Genomic DNA, 24,823 nt, shown 5'->3' on the forward strand with positions numbered 1-24,823 from the left:
TTTTTTCAACAGTTATCTTTCAAAAAAATAGCAAATAATTAAAATGTTAATTTATTATCAATTTAATTGTTAATTTGGCTACATTTTTTGCATATCTTTTTTCAAAAGTTTAAGGTTTAAATTGTATGCAAATTTGTTCGCCCCCCCCCGCAAAATCCGTACTCCCCACTTTTTGATGTATGCAATAACAAATAACTTATTTTAGGTCATATTAGCAACGTAATTATCTCATATTTTCTTTATGTACTGGTGTCAACTACTGCTTCCAGCTTCAAATTAATACAGTAGGCAAGGATATATAAGAAAGAATAGATTTGATTAATATGTCCATAGAAAACCGGCAAATAAATATAAACTCTAACATAAATATAAAAACATGCGATAAATTGAAGGCTGAACTTTCTTTGCAAAAATACAAGGGCGAGATAAATATAGGTGTAAATTCGAAGAGAGCTTCGAAAGTTATGGATGCCGTTGGGAAAATTTCGAATTCAAATAAGATACATTTGAATAGAGAGAATGTGCGAGTTATTGTAAGAGTTAGACCCATTCAAGATTGCAATGAATCTAGTTCTAGCTGCGTAAGTATTATTAATGAACAACAGACTCAAGCAAAACAAATTGTCTTGGAGGACCCACGCCACCGAGGTCTACCAAAAAAATACGAGTTTGATGAAATATACGGTACTGAAAGTACTACAGAAGACATATATTCAAAAGAGATTAAAGATTACGTTAATCCATTATTATCAGAATGCTCATGTATAAATATTTTTGCCTTTGGTAGCTCAGGAACAGGTAAGACATTTACTATGCATGGCGATTTTAATAATGAGATAGGAATTGTTGGATTAACAATTAAGCAACTTATTGAAATAAATGACAAACAAGCTGAACCTGGGGCCTTCTCTTTTTCATTTTTTGAAGTTTATTGCGAACAAATACAAGATTTACTTACTGGAGCTGAGCGTTTAGAACATTTGGATAAACCTTTAAAATCAACAAAATCTAACATTTCTATAAGAACTGATATTTGTGGCAGAATTAGAATTGTTGGAGCAAATAGTTCAGAATTTAAAACTTGGGATGAATTTAATTCTGCTTATTCATCTGCATTGAAAAAACGTGCTTCTGGTAAGACTGCAGTGAATTCAAATAGTAGCAGAAGTCATGCATGCATTCAAATTAATTATATTCCGCCTGCATCTAATATCACTCAATTTGAAGCAGAAACTAGAAATGAGGACACAATAGACAATAGAAGAAAACGAGGAAGTATTTCGTTCCATGTCAAACCTAAAGTAAATTTGAGTTATCCCCGTACAATTGTTAATCTTATAGATCTATCCGGGTTTGAAAATAATAAGATTACAAACAACACCGGAAAAAGAATGGCAGAAAGTACTTTCATAAATTCTTCGTTATTATCATTGAGCAAAGTGATCAATGCATTGAAGAAAAATGCTGGAACCCAATCAACTCAGAGCTGTATCCCGTATAGAGAAAGCAAACTCACCAGGCTACTACAGGAGTATTTAGGTGGAGGTGCAGATCCGCCTTATTCTCCCTATTGTTTGAGATGTATAATGGTATGCACAATTTCTCCATCAGTTACATTTTTTCAGCAGACTTATGCTACCCTAAATACTCCAAGTTATGGTAATAATTCAATCATGAGGAAATACATCGGAATTGCGTCAGCCACGACTAACATAGATTTAAAAAATAGTTTAGAGGTAAATAGAGCTACATTGAAAAGTCAAAAAATTAACTCCAGTAAGTCCTTAAATAAAATAGTTACTGCCGGCAAGAACTCAAATTCAAATACTATACATCTCGCAGCCAAAGCTACAAGTGAAAAAAAGCTATATGATAGGGCGGATGAGCTTTTCTCTAGAAAAAACTCATACAAAAATATTGAAAGTCGTGTGGCGCAGATGATAAAAGGAAAGGTACCATTAAATGTTGGCGAACCGAAAAAATCTAGAGATATCAATTATGGAGAAATACCCAAAGGCTCAGTGCCAGGCAGTAGCAGCCAAAAGAATATAGTAAAACAGCCATATTCAATAGGAAGTACCAAGATTAAATGCATTGAGGCAAAAGGACCAGAAGAAAGATTGATTTCAGATTTAACCAAATGCGATAAGGCTTGCTGCAAATCTATTAGATGCGAAAATGTAATGGAAACAGTAAGCGAAGCTTTAGGAAGAGATGATTGTTCAGCGGATTCAAATACACCAGAACATCGTGAAGGCCCCCAATCTAACCAAAATAATGTTAAAGATTTGCAGATAACCGATACTTCTGAAAACAAGTCGATTTGCGCAAACTTAGATGTTTCTAGAGATGAGAAGGTTAACGTGGAATTGAATAAAAGTAATTCAAGATCGAGTGCAAAGGATAAGGGATCACTGGGAATGATAATTCGTAGACCAGTTACAAGATCCCAAACTAAAAAAGATTAGTAAGTTCGTTCGGTAGTTAGTTTCTAAACATTAAGATGCAAGAAAAAGCTGCCTGAGCTAAGATAGTTCCTATTGTTGTTGATATTCAAGATTAGTTCTCTTAATGTTATAACTTGGTATCTATATTCACTGTATTGTTACAAATATTAAGTCTATTCCTTTATTATTTCTTCGCAGGGTAGATCGATAACTTTGAATTGAATTTCTGTCTTAAAAATACATTTTGGCGGCCTTTCAAAGTATCTTGCATATTCAATAGTCGAAACTGTTGATCCGGATCCAACTGCCGAGAACCTGAAAGTATACTTGCCACCATATCCAACCATACCTTCTGGGTGTGGATCTGGAACGTAACTTGGCTCAGCGTCGATAACTTTTACAATTGAATCATTCGGTTTAATAATCATCTGTTGGCTATACCCTGTCGTGGGATTGCCCTTTATATTCACAGTAATTTCCGTTCCAGGCTTAACAGTAATGAAATATATTATGGAATCAGAGCTACTTATGTCTTGAACATTGATAATTGCTTCTTTCGAGTTACACAAATCCAAATTTACGAGTTTAACTTTTTCAAGGTTGTTGGATGCCTTCAAGCTACCACTAGATGTCATATCAGAGGCGTTTGAAATGCCAATCATTATATAAATTGCGAAAAAAAATAAAAGTCTAAAAATTGTCTTATTCATTTTCAAAATGCTTCAACTAATTAGCACCTCTGGCGGTAAAATAGACCGAAAGTTATTAGTTATTGTGTGCTACATTCCGTTATATGATTTTCCTTGAAATTAAATGTAGATTCCTCTGAATATTCTTTATTTTTTGAAATATTTGACTCTAATTTAATGAAATTTTCTTTTGATCTGTTTTCTTTTAAATCATAAATTCTTTGTAATTTCTTTTCCTTACATTCCTTGTTTTCAGTTTTAATACTTTGTTTGGCATCATTTGGCTGATTAGATTTCAATATTTCATCTTTATTTGTAATAAAGTCTGAATTATTAAATATTTCCTGGTCATTTAAATTATTGCTGGATGAAATAAACTTAAAATTCAATTCATGTTTCAATTGATTCAATTTTAATCTTAACTCATTATTTTCTTTTTTTTGAAATTCAAGAGAGTCATTCAAAATTTTATTTTCATTGTTAATATTTTCAATCTCTATCTGAAGAATCTTAGATTTTACTTCGAGATCCTTTTTATCATTTAGTTCTAGGTTAAGTAACTCTATAAGTTTTTCTGAATCTTTAATTTTTCTCATGAATTCATAAGAATCAGAAATTGACAAATTTTGAAGAGAGTTATTTATTTGATAACAATCGTTCCTCTCAGTAATTAAATTGCATAGGAGCTCAAACATATTTAGAATAATCGAGTTTAAATTTTGAATCGCTTGGTTCTGGCAAATAATTGTTTCTGAATCAATTTTATTCTTCTCCTCTTCGTAATGTTTTATTTCAGATTCTAACTGTAAAATTTCATTTTTAAAGTTTAGAAGTTCTAATGTATAGTTAATTGAGCCTTGTTTTGATATTTGGTTATATATTGATATAAAATTCAAATAGCTTTTCAAATTTGAAAAGAAGTTATCCAAATTCTCATTTAAATCTGATTTGTTATATTCCGTTTTTTGTGTTATTTCATTATTATAATCATAAATATACCAGCTTATAAAACTATATATGTCTAATAACGAAGCCTCTAACTTTTTTTTCAATTCAACGCAGTATAACGAAGTTTTCTCATTTTTACAAATTAGACTTTCAATGACCAAATCCTTGTTATCTAACTGGGTTTGAAAAATGTTTAACTTTTCATTCGATTCTGATAACAATTTTGACAAATGTTCAATCTCACTTTCTTGTTTAATTATTTTATCATTCTTCTGATCAAGATCAACCTTCATTTCATAATTATCATTTATTATTTTTTCTGTATTACGAACCTTTGCTTGCATAGTGTTAATTTCTTCATTTAAATTTTTGATATTTTGATCTTTTAAATCAATTATTTCTGCGTATTCAGCAAGCAAATGAGAAAATTGCTCTTTATTTATTACGCTCAAGCTATCATTCCACTCAAAATCTGACGATTTTACTTTATTTCTATTCAGCTCGGATTTTAATTCAGCCTTTTGGCTTTTTAGCAACTCAATTTCCTGCTTAAGAAGATCAATATCTTCAACTTTTCTATTCAAATTCACTATTTTTTCTTTTAGTTCTGCTATTTCATATTTTTCTTCTTTTGATTTCAAAATATTTACCCTAACTTTATTTTGAATTTTTTTTGCCCTCCTTGCAAAGTCAATTGTAGATAATGTCTCATAGTAGTTTACCCTGTCAGGAGAGCAGTTACATATGATAATAGTTCTCGAGTTACCACCCAGTGAGTCTGATAAAATTCTAGTTATTTTTGAGTCTCTGTAGTTAATATACTTATTTTTTGAGTGAAAAGAGCCGTCAGCAAAGTTTGTCTGGTTTGGGCAAATATTTGCATGTGGTTCAACTATTGTACTCTCACTAAGCTGAGAAATTACTTGAGAAAGCGCTAGCAAGCTTCTATTTATGCTCATTCCCTCTTTTCTTCTATCTCCTTCTAATTGAGTTCTTTTGATACTTTCACTTCCTGCTAAGTCTACAAAATTTAATATACCTACGCAAACATCATTAGAATTTATATGGGACTCTATCTTAATCCTTAGTATTGCATGACTTCTTGATGATCTTTCATTCATAGCTGTTTCAGCAACTCTCCTTGACTTCATGCCAGTTTTAATGATTCCATGAATGTCTTCTGGAGAAGATACAGTTTTCGAGGTCAAATTGATAAAGTCTACAGTACCATCTACTCCATCGATTACTTTGATTTGTTTTGAATTGAAATCATTTGAACTATTATTTAAGTTGCTCTGTGGCGCAAGCAAGTCAAATAGTTTCTCATTATATACTTCGAGATATGATACTGTGATTTTACTATTTGTACCAATGGATTGGTTACAATTAGTATATTCAGGATTAAATATTTCATTTATACTTAGAGGTATAATTCCATCATAGCTTCCTTTATTATCACCAAACATAGTGTGGGTTTTCCCTGAAGAGGTTTGCCCATAAGCAAAAATAGTTACATTTATCCCACTTAAACATGACTTTACTGCGTCTTTAATTAATTTGTCATAAATTAAATAGTTTGTTGATTTATCATCAAATACATGATCAAAATAATAATTCGTTTTTTTTGAAACATCATAAATAGATTTATGTGAAAGTTCCCATATAGAATTGTTTTCTATTTCATTGATTTCGCTGCATACGGCTGGGCGAAACCTAATCGCGACGCTAAAGGCCGATTTAGAGTGCGAAGATACATTTTTATTAGTCTCATCGTTGATAAAGCTGCTAAAATGATTATTAGATACTAGTTCTTTTTTAGACTGCTGAAGAGAGCTTCTATATGAATCTATCTTTGTATTATCAATTTTACATAACAGAGAGTCCTCTTTCATTACTGAATTGCCCAACATTTTTATATATAATTAATTATTAATGCATCTGCTTAACATTTTAGTGTAATTGAAAATCAAGTATTCAACTAATACTCTTGTTCAGAATGCACTATTATCATAACTAATAAGAAGAAAATAATTAGAAATTATTACCGCGTAATTAATAAACATGCATGTGGGGAATCTGTTGGTCAATTTGAAGTCTACCTATTGGAATAGTTGTGAGCTGTATTACTAAACACACATCTTTGATATGCCTAATGTTTCTATAACGATAAAGGAGACTGCAATATATTCTATTGAATATTTTGAAGAGTTGTTGGATAATTTAAAGAATGAAAATGTAGATTTTGTCCCTATTAAAGACACAAAAATATTTCTATCTAGTAAAATTGATATAGACGTCGATTCATTTTTATCTAAGTCTAAACATTTTTTGATTAGTCCCAATTTCATTAGCTTTATTGAGTTTTGGAGATTATATGAAGAGATGTTAAAACATTCTGGAGTATATAATTTTTTGCATAATTTTGATGGGATTTTAAATGGGATGGTATACTTAAGAGATAGAATAATTGATGAATCAGTTGCTCACAAAAGGGTGAGCGATTTGACTAAGATAAGTATTTCTAATACTTCAAGTGAACCTATTAAAGGCATTGGTATAACAATTGCTCAGATACATTTAATAATACTGGAAATAATTTCTAAAAATATTTGCAACGATAGCTCATCTATTTATTGGCAAGATGTATTAAATCAAATACCCCAAGATGGGAACTCAAATATGTTTTTAGAATTTATTGATATTAATAATTCTATACTACAGTGGCTGAAAGAATATTTAAATAACTTTAGTCAAACATCAATATGTAGTACCAACACAATTGTCACAAGGTTATTAAGTATTAAAGAGGAAACAAATCACAGTTATGGAGACGACGATATGAATAATGATTCAGAAAAAGTGATATCAAGTTATAAAAGCAAACAAATGGAAGAAAAAGCTGAATTCGAAATTCATTGCGATTTATTAAATGAAAATGAAATGAGCGAGCTATACATTGATTCATTTGAAAGCTTACCTTGGAAAGGCCAAACGATGTTCTCAAATTTTAGAGAGTTGCAGATTTCTCTTCAATCTATACTAGAACGAGTAATTTTACACTCAGACGAGGGAAGGAATAATCTTTTTTTAAAAAGAGATGAAATAATAATCAGAAAAATTTCTCATATGATTACGGAATTAGAAGACTATCTATATAACCAATTTGATATTCTTAATAAGGAAAGGAATAAATCCGAAAAAATGGAAATAGAAAACAAAAATTTAAAAAAACAACTTAAGACAGCGATTGAAGAATCAGAAGAATACAAATTTGAAATTCAAAACTCTATAAATCAGAAAAATATATATGAGAAAGAACTTGAACATTTAATATCACAGAAAAACAGGTTATCCAATGATTTAATTAGTTTTAAAGAAGAAAATAAATCCCTTGAAAGGAAATATGAAGGCTTATTATACAATTATAACGAATTGAAAGAAAAACATGATATATTGTGCGAGGAAAACCAACAATTAATTAATGAAATAAATAAATATAAAGAAGAGAATAAGATTGAAAGTATAGAGAGAAAAAAAAATGAAAATAACTCCTACTTAGAATTAGATCAAAATATTATTATGAGTGTAGGCCATAGGGCTAACGACTTAATTTATCACTCGATGGAAATTAAAAATGTCGATTGCGAAAATAATATAAAAGAGAATTCTAATTACACAAAGAAGGGAAATTTATACAAATATCCTGCAATCATAAAAACAATCCCTGACTTTCTAGAAAGTTCAATTCAAACGCCCATAAGTTGCCGATCGTATAGAGAAAAGGTTGGATATTTTTCAGAAAAAACAACGGATAAAGAATTAAGGATAGTGAATGTTGTTTCACCAGTAGCTGAAAACAAATTTGAAAACTTTCTGATTCAAAAGCGGAAAAAAGATACTCATAAACAAAAAAAAAACTTATCCAAAACTAAAAATGAAATGGGATGTATGCTTCAATAATATAACTATATAGGAATTTATTTTTCATTAATCGAATTTCTTGAGTTTTTTATTCTATTTGCAGAATTGATCGCTCTTTGAATTTTTATTCCTTTAAATTCGATTATTTTTCTTTGATTAGACTCTGCAGCACGTAATTTAAGAACTTCTAGTCTGTTCTTTTTAATATTTTTATTAACCGATTTGTCATTAGCATCGGGGGAAATTAATTTCCTATTATATTTAGTTTTAGAATTTATCTTATTTATATTATCACTGAGATTAGGAGGTTTGAATTTTTCGTCATTTGATAAATAAGTTTTCGTGTCATCAATGTTCACTTTGTCATTTGTTATCATACAAGAAATTGGTATATTGTTTCCCCAAAATAATTTATGAGCATATAAATTGCCAAGAGTAAATCTGAAATATTTATCTAAGTATTTTTTTGAAGATTGATGTTTTTCTTCAGAGTCATTCAAATCAAAATTTATTTGAAAAACATCTTGTTCAAACTTCGTGTTTTTTTGTGGTAAATAAAGTAAACCAATAAACTGAAGTGTATTCATAACTCGAATAAATCTACTGAATAAATCTTTATATTGATCAGGAAGACAATTTATTTCTAACCTTACTTTATTAGTTTTTTCAAGTTTATTTTTTGAATCAGATTTATTGCAATATTTATTTGAGCTGTCCATTATTTGCTTACAAAATGTAGAAAATAATTTAAACAAATTTATTTTATTTCCATTATTTAAAGTGTAAATTTTATAAATTGCTGAAAAGTCATCAAAAATATTTTCATTATCACAAGTTTGGTCAAGCTCATTGATTATTTTCGGAATAAAATTAGGTGTAAGAATTTCTTCTAAAAAATAGTCCATTTGATTAGAAAAAGTTTTAATATTTGAATAGATAAATATGCGAAAAACATTATCACTAATATGCTCTGAAAGCTGTGATTCATCAAATGAATGAATGAAAAGTTTTGAAATGTTACATTCAAAAGTTTTGATATTCCATGGAAGCTCAATGAATGCTTGATTTTTTATTTCATAAAAAGATTTATTTCTTGTTAAAAAAATCTCGGTAATATTATTTATTTTTGTAAAAACTATGTTTTTATCTAAGGCAACGTTATTTATACCTTTAATTTCACGAGTTAGATTGCCTATTTTTTTAGTCAGTTCCTTTCTTCTATTCCTTTCGAGTACCTCTAACCATTCGATAATCAAGTTATATCGCTCGTTAATATCAAATATATTTAACATATCCGAAAGTATGGTATTAATAATACACAATCCTAGAGCTATGGACTTTAGGTTCAATTTAAGCAGAGAAATTTCAACTATTGCTGCTTCTCTTAACTTAATTCCAGATAAAAAACTTTCTTCATTTATCTGGTATTTGAGTTTCAATTGATCTATTATTTGTTTGCTAAGATCCTGAATACTTATTTCCTCTTTACGTTGAAACAAAAAATCAAAGTGATTATCTGTGAAATGCAATTGAAATATAATAAAAATAGTCTTCAAAGAAGAAGTTATACTGTAATCATACTGAAAGAAGTTATCTTTTATATGCCTTATGCATGCAGAAGATAAAAGTGGGAAGGAAAAAAGTTCTGATTCAGAATCAGTGATTGCGTTGGAAGGATCATTTAATTCAAGATTATTTCCTGGTATTAACTCTTTAAATTTTACAAAATTGCCTTTAAGAAAAATTCTTGAAGTAAAGTCATCTAAATGTAGAAGTGGATTTATTATTGACTGAAAGAAAGCCATCTTTGAGTCTAGCAATTTTACGGAAATAAATTTCAATCTATTCATAATGGCTTGACCGACAATGCGCTGAGCATATAATATATTAGTTGAAATACCCAAAATTATTGTGAATGTGATTTTATATGTTTCTTTAATTTGAGATATAATTTCGAGCAGTTGTCCTAGTTGACCGGGAGCAAGGCATTCACTACTTGGAATCAAAATAATTATGGGCTTAATATTTAAATTGTTTTTCTTTCTCATTTTAAATATCGACCCAATAAATTTGAGGCCTTTAATAATGTTTATGTATTTTTGGTTACTGTTTCCATTTGATAAAGAAAATTTTGAACTGTCGAAATTAAATGGAATGGTTTGGATAGGTAACCACTTGTTTTTACTTTCAACTTTAGAGGAATCAGAAAAAACTATTTTTTTGTTTAAGTCAAAGTGAGTTTCTTTTATTCCAGAGTGTTCAATGTTACATTTCCTTTTATTCCTTTTAACTCTGTCAGCTAATTTTTCATCATTTTCTTTTAGTTTATTAAGATAAGTTGATTTCCCAGCCAATGAGTCATTCTCGTAATCATATCCTTTTTGAGAATCAATAAAATTATTTTCCTCAATTAGCAAGTCTAAAAATTTATCTTTAATGCTATTCCAGATTGTCTCTAATAATTTTGATACGTTTAATCCTTCGATACCTATTTTCTCGTGGTCCAAGAATATTGTATATGGCTGGCCTGAAGAATTGAGTAGTTCTTCCAAAACATTAAATGTTATAAGATGGTCGCAATTGTTTGATCCTGATAGCGCACCTATGACAGTTAGCTCGTAGTTTACATCATGATCCACGAGGGAATCAATGCTTTCGAGTATTTTTACCATCCCATCGCTCATCTCAAGTCTAAAACCATTTAGAAATTTTGAGAAAAATAAATTCCAAGATTTATTAAACGATAAATTGAAGTCATTTTTACAGTAGGTAAATGGCCTAACAGCTCCAAATGGAGTGAATATATTGCTTTTATCCGTTTTTTTTGAGTTGGAAAATTTGATATTTTCTTTTCTATATTCTATTACAGAGATATCAAATGGTTTATCCTGCATATTATTAATTCTAAAATTCCATTTAGGTATTTGGTTATTCGGATGTTATATTAATTAATACAAATAATAAACGAATTAAGAACTTATATATTTTAATTATCTTTACTTATTACTTAACATATTTATCCACTATACATTAGTTCGTCCTCCCATTCATAATGCGCTAAGACATTTTATTATCGAAATTTTAGTTAAATAAAAATGAAAAATAAAATAAAAGCTTTAGCGACGTCTAATTCCTCAATAGAAAACAATAATAAAGTATTCAAACAATGCAGATTAATCGGGACAGTGCTTTTCGGGACTTTAGCAGGAATTTTGGGGTTTAAGGGATTTTCAGGTAAGTCATCTTATGATTATTAATATTCCTATTAAACTTCTGTTTTAGGCATTATGTTCTATATTTACTCCTTAATAACTACTTTAATCATCATAGTACTGAAGATAAGAATTAATAAGTGCAATCACTATTTTGACACGTTTAATGAAGTATTAGGAATTGGTGATTACTTTCTAGTAAGTTCTCAGAAAATAAATATAAATAAATGACTAATTTTTAGAGTTTTATTCTTTTTTGGTCGATTTCATATTGTATTTGCCACATTTACTATTGACTTAGTTTATCAAGGCTCAAAAAGATGAATAGGCATTCTCAGCATCTTTAGAAAAAAAATGGCGGAATAAATCTTATTTGATGGAAAGTAGGTCATTCAAGTAATAAATTTACAGAATTTAAATACCTGACAGTCTAATAAATTAGATACATTTCATATTAGTACTGGTTAAATTGGCCACATATGGCGGGACCCCACATGGAAAGCTAATCTATTCCCCACTTAATTGTGTGGAAATGTGCTCGTAACGCCCCACCGAAGTGAATGGAAAATTTGTTTTAGTATTTTTTGTCGCATGCTCGAACACTAAATAAGGTTAAAACAACTAATTCGTAATATTAATTGGGTCTTAAATTCCAATAATCATAAATAATGTATGTGGTGAACAGAAAGGGTGAAGAGGAGCCTGTATCATTTGACCAGATTCTTAGCAGAATCACTAAATTATCATATGGACTTCATCCACTTGTTGACCCAGCGAGGGTTACTCAAGCAGTGATAAATGGTCTATATAGTGGAATCAAAACATCTGAATTGGACGAACTTGCTTCGCAAACTTGTGCATATATGGCAGCTACCCACAATGATTTCTCTAAACTCGCTGCTCGGATATCGACTTCTAATCTACACAAAAATACTTCTTCTGATATTGGTGATGTTGCATCGCAACTATATAATTTTAAAGACAATCAAGGTTGCCCTGCTCCTTTAATTTCAAAACCTGTTTATGATTTTATCATGGAAAATAGAGAAAGAATTAATTCAAAAATTGATTTTTCAAAGGATTTTGAATACGATTATTTTGCCTTCAAAACTCTAGAAAGATCCTATCTTCTTAAAATTGACAACAAAGTTGTGGAAAGACCACAACATCTTCTGATGCGGGTCTCTTGTGGTATTCATTGTGGTGATATTGAAGCTGCACTTGAAACATATGAGTTGTTATCGCAAAAATATTTTACTCATGCAACACCCACACTCTTTAATTCAGGCACTCCACGACCTCAAATGTCATCTTGTTTTTTACTCAGGATTCCAGAAGATTCAATAAACGGTATCTTTGACACACTAACTAAATGCGCAAACATTAGTAAGACTGCGGGTGGTCTTGGGGTGGCAGTGAGTAATATTAGAGGAACTGGTTCATATATTCGAGGAACAAATGGGAGATCTAATGGATTAATTCCGATGCTGCGCGTTTATAATGACACTGCTAGGTATATTGATCAAGGTGGAGGGAAGCGTAAAGGTGCCATTGCAATTTATTTGGAGCCGTGGCACGTTGATGTTGTAGAGTTTATTGAAATCAGGAAGAATCACGGAAAGGAAGAGATGAGATGTCGCGATCTCTTTCCTGCCCTTTGGGTTCCTGATCTGTTCATGGAAAGAGTTGAGAAGGATCAAGATTGGACTCTAATGTGCCCAGATGAATGCAGGGGATTGCAAGATGTTTGGGGCGATGATTTTAAGAAGCTATATGAAGAGTATGAGAAACAAGGCCGTGGAAGGAAAACGATGAAAGCGCAGAAACTTTGGTTCTTAATCTTACAGGCTCAAATTGAGACGGGGACACCATTTATTTGTTATAAAGATGCTGCAAATAGCAAAAGTAACCAGAAAAATTTGGGAACTATTGTTTCAAGTAACTTATGCACAGAAATCATAGAATACACTAGCACGGACGAAGTTGCCGTCTGTAATCTGGCGTCTATTGGCCTTCCAAAATTCGTTGATAAAAATAACAAGACGTTTGATTTTGATAAGTTAAAAGAAGTTACGAAGGTGATTACGAGGAATTTGAATAAATTGATTGACGTTGGATATTATTCTCTCAAAGAGTGTAAAAAATCGAATTTAAGACATCGTCCATTGGGGATTGGCATTCAAGGGCTCGCAGACTGTTTTATGATGCTTCGTATGCCGTACGAGTCTGAGGGAGCTAAGAAGTTAAATAAACAAATTTTTGAAGTTATCTATTATGCAGCTCTCGACGCTAGCTGTGAGCTTGCAGAAAAATACGGGCCATACGAAACATATTCCGGTTCGCCTGCGAGTAAGGGTATTTTACAATTTGATATGTGGGGAGTTACACCAGACTCTGGACTTTGTGATTGGGATTTGCTTAAAGATAGGATTTCCAAACATGGTATTCGTAATTCTCTATTAATATCTCCAATGCCAACAGCATCCACTTCGCAAATTTTAGGTAACAATGAGAGTTTTGAGCCATTTACCTCGAACATTTATCATCGTAGAGTACTATCTGGTGAGTTCTTTGTAGTAAATCCGCATTTGCTAAATGATTTACTAGAGCTTGGGTTATGGGATGATAGGCTTAAGCAGAATATTATTGCAAATAATGGCAGTATTCAAAATATACTTACAATTCCGGAAGATATACGCGAGCTTTATAAGACTGTATGGGAAATTAAGCAAAAGACAGTAATTGATATGGCTGCAGATAGGGGTCCATATGTTTGTCAATCGCAATCTTTGAACATTCATATGGAAAATGCTAACTTTGCAAAGTTATCATCTATGCATTTTTATGGTTGGAAAAAAGGTCTAAAAACAGGCATTTATTATTTAAGGACCCAAAGCGCGACACGCCCCATACAATTTACAGTAGATCAACAACTCCTGAAATCGGAAACTAAAGAAAAGGATTCACTGGAGACTAACAAACGACAAGCACTCGAACCAGAGGCACAAAAGCTCATCGCTTGCCCATTAAGACCGACAAATATGAAGGATGATGAAGAATGTATGATGTGTTCTGGTTAAATAATAGGCTTCAGAGTTCATGGTTTTTAATCAAGTCTTTTAAAATATTTTTTATGCTTGGTTTTAAGTGTTAATTAGGTGATTCGGTAATTTATTCTTCCACACAGTACACACGCTTAGACCGCCAACTCAAATTGACATTTAAAATTTCTTATCCACTGAAATGAAATCTAGAATTATTCCCTCAAAGATTATCAAACTCGGCAAAAACCGAGTTTTTTGTAGGACTTTTCTAATTACTATTCTAATTTTTCTGATTTTTTTCTTTAAGCGAAGATTGGTGATCGATTTATTGTTGATTGTCGAACTTATATTAATTGACATTTTATTTTCAAAATTCCTAAAGAAAAAAAAGGCGATTTACAGTTCTATAAGTTCTACAAATTTAAACTTGGAGAAAAGAAATTCTATTGAGCTTAAAAAATTATCTACTGATAGCTGTAATAACTCCCTTAAGCAACAAAAAACTATTAAAAGCCTGAGCGATGACAGAAAATCACGAAAAATTGGGAGAAAAAAAAATAAGGGATATGGCTGGACTCTCACAATTATAGCCTCATTAATATTGATATTTACGTCGTTTTATGAAAGCTTTATTGCTAACATTATTTATAAAGAATATTCTAATGAAAAGGAAATAACAAGCCTAATAGATCAATATTCGGAAGAAAGGAAGTATTATAGCAATGTTTTTAAATATAACCCTCCAATTAATTTACCTACTCTAGAATTTTCCAATTGGTTACTCACTAATTGGGTTTTTAGAACTATTTCAAATTTACCAATTTTATTTTCCGACTATTCAAATATTAAAAAAAAAGGAATTGAATATATCGAAACTGAATTTGATACGTTCATTAATTTGAAAAAAGGCTCAATATCGAATATAACTAATAATGAACTTGAAAATAGTAAGTTTGATGGGCAAGAAACAAATATTGATTTTGTTTCTGATTCAAGTGAATTCAATGAAAACGATAGAATAAGTATTGTAATTCCAGCTCATAACGAAGATGAATTTATTAGCAAAACAATAATCTTTACTATTGAGTCAACTCCAACTGAATTACTAAGAGAGATCATAATTGTTGATGATTTTAGTGAAAAACCAGTGTTTGAAATACTTGAAGAAGAACTTCCAGAAAATTATAAAAAATATGTGAAAATAATTAGGTTAAAGAAATGTGAAGGTTTAATAAGATCAAAAATTATTGGTGCAGATGCTGCTTTAGGCCCTAACATATTTTTTTTAGATGGGCATTGTAAACCAAAAAAGGGTTGGTCAGAAGCGCTAGTTAAATCAATTAGAGAAAATTACAAGAGAGTTGTATGCCCAATCGTCCAAAGTATTTCAAATATTGATTGGAGTGATATAGGAACTGCTGGTGCGAAAATGATGATAGAATGGAACTTTGCATTCCATTGGTATGATGATGGATTACCAGAAATTCCAATAGCATCTGGAGGAATATTAATGATTACAAAAAGATGGTGGGAAGAAAGTGGTAAATATGATCCAGGAATGCTTTATTGGGGTGGGGAAAATATTGAGCAAAGTTTTAGAGTATGGCTTTGCGGCGGAGAAATACATGTGGTAAGAAATTCTTTAGTTGGGCATATTTTTGAAAGAAATAATTCAAATAGAAGAAATCAAGATTTCCAATATAAAAAAATGTTAATTGATAATATGAATAGCAATCATCAAAGAACAGCATTTGTGTGGTTAAGCGAACAGTTTTATGAAACTTATTTCAAAAATTATCATGTATTAGGTTATTTACCTATTAGTTATACTAAGGGCCTAAGCGAAAGACTTTCATTAAAACATATATTAAAGTGCAAACCTTTTGAATGGTATATAGGAAAATTTAGACCGGCCTTTGAAAGGCAAGGCGAACTTTATTATAATTTCCACCACATTCAGCATGTAAAAAGCAAATTATGTCTCTCTATAGCAAATAAACAGAATGATCGGATTGGAGTTGGAAAAGCTGAGATTGAAATTCCAATGACAGTGGTGCCAAACGATGTATCGAGATATAGCATTAAAACGACAACAGATTATGATATTTTAGCTTTAAAAACATGTAACTATCTTGATGAATCCCAAAAGTGGAGCTTTATCCTTGGAAATCGGATGTTATATAACTTCAAATCAAAGAAGTGCTTAGATAAAGCAAGTTCAGTTAATTTATTCAAAAAAATGAAGACAAAGGATTTTATATATTCTCCAAATAACAGCTCAGAATCTAATACTGAACTAGAATTGCCTTTACTGTATGAGTGCGACTGGAATCTTGTAATGAGAGCAAGAAATTACAATCAATTTTGGGCATGGAAAGATATTGGCGATAAAAGTGGAAAAATCGTCAATTGGAGCGGCGATGAGCATAGATCAAATGTAACAGGGGGCGCAGAAGAATTCATAGTCCCAATAAACAAAGGAGTAGATAGCGAAAGTTACTGTTTGTATTCAAATACTGCTTTAGGTAGTTATGAAGAAACGAAAATGTTTTACAGTAATTGTAAAACAGAAAACAACTCTGAAGAAATTTCATTTAAGAAAATTTGGAGGCAAAATCTTTTTGTTTGAAAAATGGAGCTGCATTTTATTTTGAAAAAGTTCAGAAAAATACTCAACTATGTGTTTATACAAAGTATTACGTATTAAAGATAGTGATTAAATAAAGTGAATCCCGTAATAATACATATTACTTTATTGCAGCCTGTGATATAAAATGCGAAGTTCTATTATATTTTCAACACTGCTTTCAAGCTGCTATCCCACACATAAGGAATGCCAATAAAAATTATGGAAACTTTGTTTTCTTTACTTAAATATCAAAACATTCGAAATCCCGTGATTTAAAGTTGCAGATTTATTTGATTGAATTAAATCAAAACATGCGCACACAAAATTAAATTGTCATTTTGGGTATAATTTTTTTTTTGTAAGAAATTTATCAATACAGAGTTGTAACAATTCTAACATGTTTTTGAGTATATTCGGTTTGCAAGTAAATAGTTTGAATTATTTTTACAAGTATTTAGCTATCATTGTTATCTTGTTCACAAAATATTGTAGCTTATAATATTAAGAAACTCTCTAATCGAGCAACTAATTAAAAAAGGAAAAATAACATACAATAAGAAATATAATTAATTTCGGCGATTTTAATGTTTGTACTGCCTATATTTAGAGCTTTTTGTAAAGCTCATTGGAATTAAAATGAGCCAATTTGTTCTTATACAAATTCAATTTCTAATTAATATATTTTACAATTGCATTAGGAGTTAGAAACAAAAATCAGTTTTTGAATCGTAGTTAATCGAATAATGAAGTATCATATCTCTTTCTCTTTTTTACTTCTGGCATTATCTCTTCAAATAAAAAACCTTCAATTACTTCGCTATTTTCTGAATATAAATTGACAAAATTTACCCCATTTGATGAAATTCCCAAAAATTGTATAAGTAACTTGACAACTTCAAGAAAATAATTTCTTGAATAAATAACTTTTTTATCTAAAGAAAAAGTAAAACATTTGTTGAAAATATTAATAAAATTGAACTCCAAGGATACTTTTATTTCACCTATCTTATGAACAACTGAGAAGGGGATATTAGTTTGTAGAAAACTCCCTAATTGCCTTTCTAATTGCTTTATAACGCTTAAAGGAATGCATTGCGCAAACTCACTTTTAAGTTGTGATTTTTTATGTTCTGAGCTGACTATTTCGTATTTATAGAATATAATAACTAAACCGAACAAACTTGAGAATAGTTTGCCATCCACTGGAAGACCTATTTCATCAACAAAATTAAATATGTCAAGAATATTATTCAAAATCTTTAATATAATATTTAATGATATATTAAAGTGCCCAGACTCAGAAATGTCATTCCAGTTGATAATGCCAATATCGATTAAATTGGTATTAATTCCTTTCTTATTATTGTTTTTAATTTGATCATTTATTAGATACTCAAACTTTTCAACTGCTGGTAGTTGCCTAATTGATTTAAACTCATTTATCAATAAGTCAATTAAGTGATCTAATATTTGATTTAAATTCACTAAATAATAATATGAGATATCACTTAAATTAGCAAAATTATCACATTTTGTATCTAATAATGAATTATAAATTGGGAAAAAAATAGGAGAGCTATAGCGGTCATCCAATGTTAGATCTTTGTTGAAACATGCGAAAATCTCTGTTTCAGAATTTATGCAGTTATACAATATATTGTTCATATCGAAAGTAATCTCATTCTTGATCACCAAAATTAACATTGAAGGAACTAACATAAACTTATATTTATAACATAAATACTTTCTGTTTCTTCTTAGATACAAACCATTATAATGATCATTAATCAATTTATTAGTTTCAAGCCCCCAAAAGTTCATGACTTTCTTATTCAATAAAAGGAACTTTTGATAATATAAAAGCAGATTTGTTGAATTTTCTCCTAAAAGAATATAGTTAATCATTGAGAAATAGGAAAATGATTGGTTTATAATAGGCGTAAATATACTTTGTGTTAACTTATTTTTTTTTAAAGTTGTTTGGCTAGAATTTAACTCATCAAAAATTAATTCATTTATCATTTCTGTAATGCTATAATTATTAATCGAATGAGAGTTGATTTTAATTAAATCCTTAAACTCTGCAATTTCATTGTCATTGATTGGAAATGATTTATTTGTGATAAAAAGGACAATAAATTGCTTAATTGATTGAAGATTAATGAATGATTTATAAAAATAAAATAGTATACCGGCAAGATTTGTACTTAAATTTGAATATGAAATATTAATATTTTTTAAAATATCATTTATTTGGCTCTTCATAAATCCAATCTTGTTGTATAATGGGTTCTTCTCGGGAAATTTATTCAAATAAATATTGAAAAATAATATATAAATAGTTATTAATCTTGAATTAAAAAACTTAGTTATCTCAATACCAGAATGTTTTTCATAGTTCTTGAAAAATGTATCTATTTCATCTGTATTTCCACTTAAAATCAAATAACAAATAATTAATGATTCGATTGAAAGGTAATATGAATTTTTTAATTCAGTTATTGCAGCTTCAACATGATTATGGTTGTCTACAGGGCTGTATATAAATGAAGAAATCATTATTTTTGCAAGCTTGAATCTTGCTTTTGATTCTAATAATGATGGAAGCCAAACACAATTTTGGATTTGAGAGAAAGAATTTGTATAAATACAGTACCACTTTTTTTCTTCATTGGAAATTTTTGGTATAAATTCTGTAAACAAAGTTTTTCTTAATTTTGATATTACTTGAATTAAATTGATAAGTAAATCTTTTTCGAAACTTCTTGGAAATATTTCATTATTGAAGTTATGTTTAGATAGAACTTTAACTTTATTCAAGTATATTAACAAATATTTAGCGTTAGTTTTTCCATAAACGCTTTTAATATTAATAAGCCTAATTATTAGTTGATCAAATGAAGCTGAAAGTATATTATTTACAATCTGAGAATAGGGTATTTGTATATTTCTTTCAGGCTTAAGGAAAAATTTGATTTCGCACTGAAGTAAGTAAATTAATTGGGCAACCATTCTTTTTATGAATACAGGAAAATTTCTTTCTAGTCTTTGAAAAGTATCATAATCATCTAGTTCACAGATAATTTGTTTCAATACATTATTGCAGCATGTAACTATATTTAAATCATAATTATCCATTAAAAAAAGATTCATATTTAGTAATTTCAAATATTTGAACAATGTGCTAAGGCTAAGTTGTATATTATTATTTCCTGTTACTCCAAATCTACCTGGACTCCATAAGCTCGATGATCTATCCATATATGAGACAGGTATGCAGGAAATGAAACAATCTTTTATAAATCTGAAAGGAATAAATTTTTGAATATTATTTTTCCAATTAATTTTAAGAAAAATATTATCTCCATTAGGAAAAGAAATCAAGTTTTCTACCTTGCTTCTAATTTGAACTAAAGTTTCATCCAAAAATTCATTGCTTAAATATTTAATATCCAAATTCGATTTCATAAACCTATCCAAAAGAATTGTATAGTAATATTTAGAGTATAAAAGTGGCTCTAATGAAGCAATAACTAAATTATTTTCTTTTATGTAGATTGAAATTTCGTCAAACAATAGATCTTCAAAACCATGTTTTTCCACCTCAAATTCATCCATTTCAAAGTTTGAAAATGAAGGGGAAAGAACCATAATATTGTCATAGTAATTTAATATTTGATCAGAAACTTGCGAATTATAGAGGATTGAAGAAAAATCATCTTGAAGAAGAGTTTTCCCAGTAGTATCAAAATAAAATTTTTCACTATTCATTATCTCACTTAAGGTTTCCATAAATAATGGATATATTAATGGAGATGAAATAATATTCCAGATATTGCCGGCATCTGCTTCTTTTAAGTTATTTAAATTGAAAAATAGTCTTTCAACTAGTCCTATGATTGATGTATAAAACTTTACTTTACTATCTGAGTATTGTCTTTCCGTTAAAGAAGTACAGTTAATTAATGTTTGAAAGATATTGCAAGAGAGAATAATTAATGGTGAATATGGAGAAATATATTCTAAAATTCCAGATGAACGAAATTCATTATTTTTTATTAAATTAATTATCCAATTAATGAATAAATTCTTGAAATTTGTTTCATTTGAAACTAATATTTTTAGATCAAATAAATAATCATATATTTGAGATTGATTATAAATTGCCATCTTATTAAACGGCATCGAGGGTAATGGGCAAACTGGAAGTCCATAAAGAAGCTGAAATTGTATTCCTAGCAATTCTAAATATTCAGTTTCTTGTTCAGGAAATAAACAGTATTTTTCTAACTCAATCTTTTCATATAATTTTTTCATATTCAAATTGCAAAATAGTGCTGAATAATTTTTGACTACTTTTCTACAATTATGGTATAATAAATTCCAATTTTTTAAGTGACTATTTGTTTTATATACTTGAACAAAAGTATAAATTTCCTTGAACCAATTTTCAATAACTGAAAGATTAGAAAATAAGCCGTACTTTATTGTTATAGTTAATAGTAGCACTTTTGTGCTCAAGGTTGAATTAAAAAATTTATCAAATTGTTCATTTATCATTACCTCATTAATGTCATAAATGCCTTCAAAATCAAAAGTCTGTTCCTCAATAATTGGAAATAAAATGCAATAATTGTTCAAAATATGTCTTTTAAATGTATCCTCTTCGGATTGTTTAGTATAAACTTTTGTTTCTTTTTGCTCTTTATTTTCATCCTTAACAAATTCAAATGAAAACTCCAAATATGTAAGATATCTTATTAGGTTAATTATTGAATTTGAAGATATTTCTTCTATAGTGCTTGAATATTTGAAAAAATCGAATAAAGCTATTAGAAGATTAATTAAGTTTTTCATGACTAATATATTCAATTTATTTGCTGATAAATTATTCATAAAAACCTTATGAATACATGAGATATTTATTAATATAGTTTCCATCGTTAGCTTATGCAATGGTTTTTTAGATAATTTACTTATATTTATCAAATTTAATTCATAAATCTCTGTAATTTTTATTATTAATTTTGTAATATTCGAAATTATAGAATTTACTATAATGTTGTTAAAATATAAATATTGTATATCTTTATTAATAATAAGTACCAAATTTTTTAACAATGAAATTAAAAATTCGCAAAAGTTTTCAGATAGATCAAATCGTTCAAATTTTTTAATCCATTGATTAATATCTAATATTATGCTATTTGTATGCTGAAGAAATTTATGATCAATTATTTCATTTCTCAAATTGCAATTTATTTTTTTCATCTGCATGTATTCAAGATAATTATTGTCTAAAAATACTGAATAATTTGCAATAATATCATAAGTGGGAAATTCATGGCTGCATTTTGAATTATAAATGCTAATCCAGTTTGAAAATTTTTCTTTAATTGTCCTGATACTATTATCTGAAAGAAGCTTTAGAGCAAACCCAGTTGAAATAATTCCACCTTGATTATTTTGATCTAAATCTGAAAATAGCTTTAATATCAAATTAATATTTCCAGCGTATCCGCTTATTTTCATTAGATCCTCTTTTAAAAAAAATACAAGTTCATCTTCCAAGTAAATTTTTACTATAGGTATTTCAATCACTTTAAATATTATTAATAATTTTTTTGTTGAGAGATCGATTTCAGAAATTAAATAATTATTTAATTTTTCTTTTATTATAGTGAAAGTGTCCAGTAAATACAAAAAATTTGATTTTAACTCATTATAAAAAGATATTTGTATGTTACTTTTAGTATTTGAAATAATATTATTGGTGACGAAAATAAAAATAATTAAAGTTTTCATAATACTGTAAAATAGCAATAAAATTTCTTTCTGAATTTGTTTGTTAACTTGAAAAAGTAAATAATAAAGTTTGCTTGTAAGTTTTGAGCAAAGGTAGTTTTTATCAAAAATCCTTGATTTGTGATTTGAACATTGAAATCTAATCGTTGGTTTATCATTATATCTATGAAATTTTGTAAAATCAACTATATTTGTTATTATTCCCATTGTATATTTGAATAACTTTTCTGTAATACTAAATAACAAACTGCTAATTGTTTCAGAAGTAATTATTATATCTTCATTCTTTGTTGAGAATATAAACTTCTGTATTTTGTTTAATAAATTATTAGAATTTAATAAAAATTCATCGACTGATGTTAGAAGGTTACCTGAAAGAAATGAAAACCTATTATCAACTTCAAAAATATGTTGCTCATCAAAATTCATAAGAAATTTGTGCCTTAAATTATCAAATAATTGTTTTATATCTTGAAAACTAACATATTTTGTCTCTAGCATAGCTGAATATTGCTCTGTTATAAAGTTTGTTTCATGAACAATCATTTCATCAAATTGTTCTATAGAAGGAAAATTGTTATTTAAATTTAAACTAAAAATATTATCGCACTTCATCTCTTCTTTTTTTAAAACACTTAAAATAAGATTGTAGCAATAATACGGGATTGTTTGGATCCAAATCTTATATTGCTTATCATTATATTTAGGAAATGTTACAGTATTACTTGAAATATCAATAATTATCTTTTTTAATGGATTGTCTAATTCCAATAATAAATCACGTTCAATAACTTCTTTATTCAAATTAACATTTGGTAAATCATTATTAACGTTTTTGCTTCTTGTTCTTCTATCAGAATTCACCTTAAATTCGTTTTTGTAATTTGATAAATTTAATTTAGCACTTAAATCATTTATGTAGTCTTCTAGAAGTTGGAAAGGCTCAAAGCTTATATATAAGTTATTTATCCCAAATAAAGAAATAATTTGTTTAAAGTATGAAAAAATATTGTTTGAATCATCTTGAATTGACTTAGAAATGTTTCCTATTGATTTTATGTAATTTTCTTCAAAGTTGGTATTTGTTATATATCTTTCAATTTCAAGACACTTTTTTTCGTATTTCTTACAACATTCTATTCTTAATAATATATTTTCGAAAATCTTATTATATTTCTCTTGAAGTGCCAATTTAGGAGATGTGCCTTTAACTTTTAGTTCTCTATAGATTTTGATAAGTGAATACTTTATCTCCTTAATTGTCTCGGTGTAATTACTGTGATCTGATAATTCAAAGTTATCTTCATCTAAAATCATGGAGCATAATTTCTGCAACTTAAGTTCTTTTAACATAAGATCTCCAAATATATGGTCATTATTCTTATTTGCTGAAATTGAATTCCTTATATTAAATAAATTCCAAGAACTGAAAAAATCAAATAAATATTCACAATTCACTATAATTTTTTTATTAAATATTTCTTCTTCCGAATAATCACCCAAAATCCTCTCCAGAACAATACTACATTCCAAAAAATCGCCTTGATAGAATAAAACTTTGCAAAGTAATTTAAATAGAACATTTTCTTCTTCAAGGCTTGAATTCATTTTTTCCAATTTATTTTCTCGTTGGCAAATAAGAAACTCTATACAAAATCTACAAAGTTTTAAAACATTTGTGGTTCTTCCATCTAATGCTTCAATAAAACTATTTCTTTTTAAAACATTATTTTCTCCAGAAAATGATATAGAATTAAATATTCTATAATATCTATCCAAAATTTCAACCCCAATGTTTGCAATGGTTTTGCAGGTATTTAGCCTTGCATTACCATCATAAATATCATCTTTGAATAATGAAAAAAGCTTTTTTGATTCATTTTCGAAAGACAGTAATATGTCATAGTTACATAATTGTTCAATATTCATAGCAAATAGTCTATTAAAAAGTATAAATTGAATTTCATGTATTCCCGCATCAACTTGAAAAGTAACATTTATTATTAACAATCCTTCTAAAGAAAGATGCAATTATTAAAATTATAAGCTTTAACTTTAAGAACTATTTCCAATGTTTCTAAGTGATTTATTGTGTTATATTGAGATTAAATTAATCATAATAAAGACT

General features: G+C 28.6%; 8 protein-coding genes across 8 annotated transcripts; 4 read left to right on the forward strand and 4 right to left on the reverse strand.

Annotated features, from left to right (window-relative positions):
* Nucleotides 1-323: 323 nt before the first annotated feature.
* On the forward strand, nucleotides 324-2,468 carry cgd6_1900 (kinesin heavy chain, putative; the record flags this gene model as incomplete). Its single annotated transcript, XM_001388281.1, has 1 exon — nucleotides 324-2,468. The coding sequence occupies one exon, from the start codon at nucleotides 324-326 to the stop codon at nucleotides 2,466-2,468; it is 2,145 nt and encodes a 714-aa protein (XP_001388318.1).
* Nucleotides 2,469-2,620: 152 nt separating this feature from the next.
* Nucleotides 2,621-3,157, reverse strand: cgd6_1910 (conserved hypothetical protein; the record flags this gene model as incomplete). Its single annotated transcript, XM_627553.1, has 1 exon — nucleotides 2,621-3,157. The coding sequence occupies one exon, from the start codon at nucleotides 3,155-3,157 to the stop codon at nucleotides 2,621-2,623; it is 537 nt and encodes a 178-aa protein (XP_627553.1).
* Nucleotides 3,158-3,216: 59 nt separating this feature from the next.
* cgd6_1920 (putative kinesin heavy chain) lies at nucleotides 3,217-5,994 on the reverse strand (the record flags this gene model as incomplete). The annotated part of the gene is made up of 1 exon (XM_001388282.1): nucleotides 3,217-5,994. The coding sequence occupies one exon, from the start codon at nucleotides 5,992-5,994 to the stop codon at nucleotides 3,217-3,219; it is 2,778 nt and encodes a 925-aa protein (XP_001388319.1).
* Nucleotides 5,995-6,229: 235 nt separating this feature from the next.
* Nucleotides 6,230-8,044, forward strand: cgd6_1930 (uncharacterized coiled-coil protein; the record flags this gene model as incomplete). The annotated part of the gene is made up of 1 exon (XM_627554.1): nucleotides 6,230-8,044. One exon carries the CDS (start codon nucleotides 6,230-6,232, stop codon nucleotides 8,042-8,044), a length of 1,815 nt encoding a protein of 604 aa, XP_627554.1.
* A 17-nt stretch (nucleotides 8,045-8,061) lies between these two features.
* cgd6_1940 (hypothetical protein) lies at nucleotides 8,062-10,899 on the reverse strand (the record flags this gene model as incomplete). Its single annotated transcript, XM_627555.1, has 1 exon — nucleotides 8,062-10,899. The coding sequence occupies one exon, from the start codon at nucleotides 10,897-10,899 to the stop codon at nucleotides 8,062-8,064; it is 2,838 nt and encodes a 945-aa protein (XP_627555.1).
* Nucleotides 10,900-11,882: 983 nt separating this feature from the next.
* On the forward strand, nucleotides 11,883-14,297 carry cgd6_1950 (ribonucleotide-diphosphate reductase large chain; RIR1; c-terminal PFL-like glycyl radical enzymes-like fold; the record flags this gene model as incomplete). Its single annotated transcript, XM_627556.1, has 1 exon — nucleotides 11,883-14,297. A coding segment is annotated over one exon (2,415 nt), but the record flags the coding sequence as incomplete, so codon positions are not given.
* A 163-nt stretch (nucleotides 14,298-14,460) lies between these two features.
* cgd6_1960 (membrane-associated protein with a family 1 glycosyltransferase domain and a ricin domain with 3 transmembraned domains near C-terminus) lies at nucleotides 14,461-16,890 on the forward strand (the record flags this gene model as incomplete). The annotated part of the gene is made up of 1 exon (XM_627557.1): nucleotides 14,461-16,890. The coding sequence occupies one exon, from the start codon at nucleotides 14,461-14,463 to the stop codon at nucleotides 16,888-16,890; it is 2,430 nt and encodes an 809-aa protein (XP_627557.1).
* A 732-nt stretch (nucleotides 16,891-17,622) lies between these two features.
* On the reverse strand, nucleotides 17,623-24,624 carry cgd6_1970 (large hypothetical protein; the record flags this gene model as incomplete). The annotated part of the gene is made up of 1 exon (XM_627558.1): nucleotides 17,623-24,624. The coding sequence occupies one exon, from the start codon at nucleotides 24,622-24,624 to the stop codon at nucleotides 17,623-17,625; it is 7,002 nt and encodes a 2,333-aa protein (XP_627558.1).
* Between the last annotated feature and the right edge of the window lie 199 nt (nucleotides 24,625-24,823).

The sequence above is a fragment of the Cryptosporidium parvum genome, chromosome 6 (assembly GCF_000165345.1).
Source record: "Cryptosporidium parvum Iowa II chromosome 6, whole genome shotgun sequence".
NCBI lineage: Eukaryota > Apicomplexa > Conoidasida > Eucoccidiorida > Cryptosporidiidae > Cryptosporidium > Cryptosporidium parvum.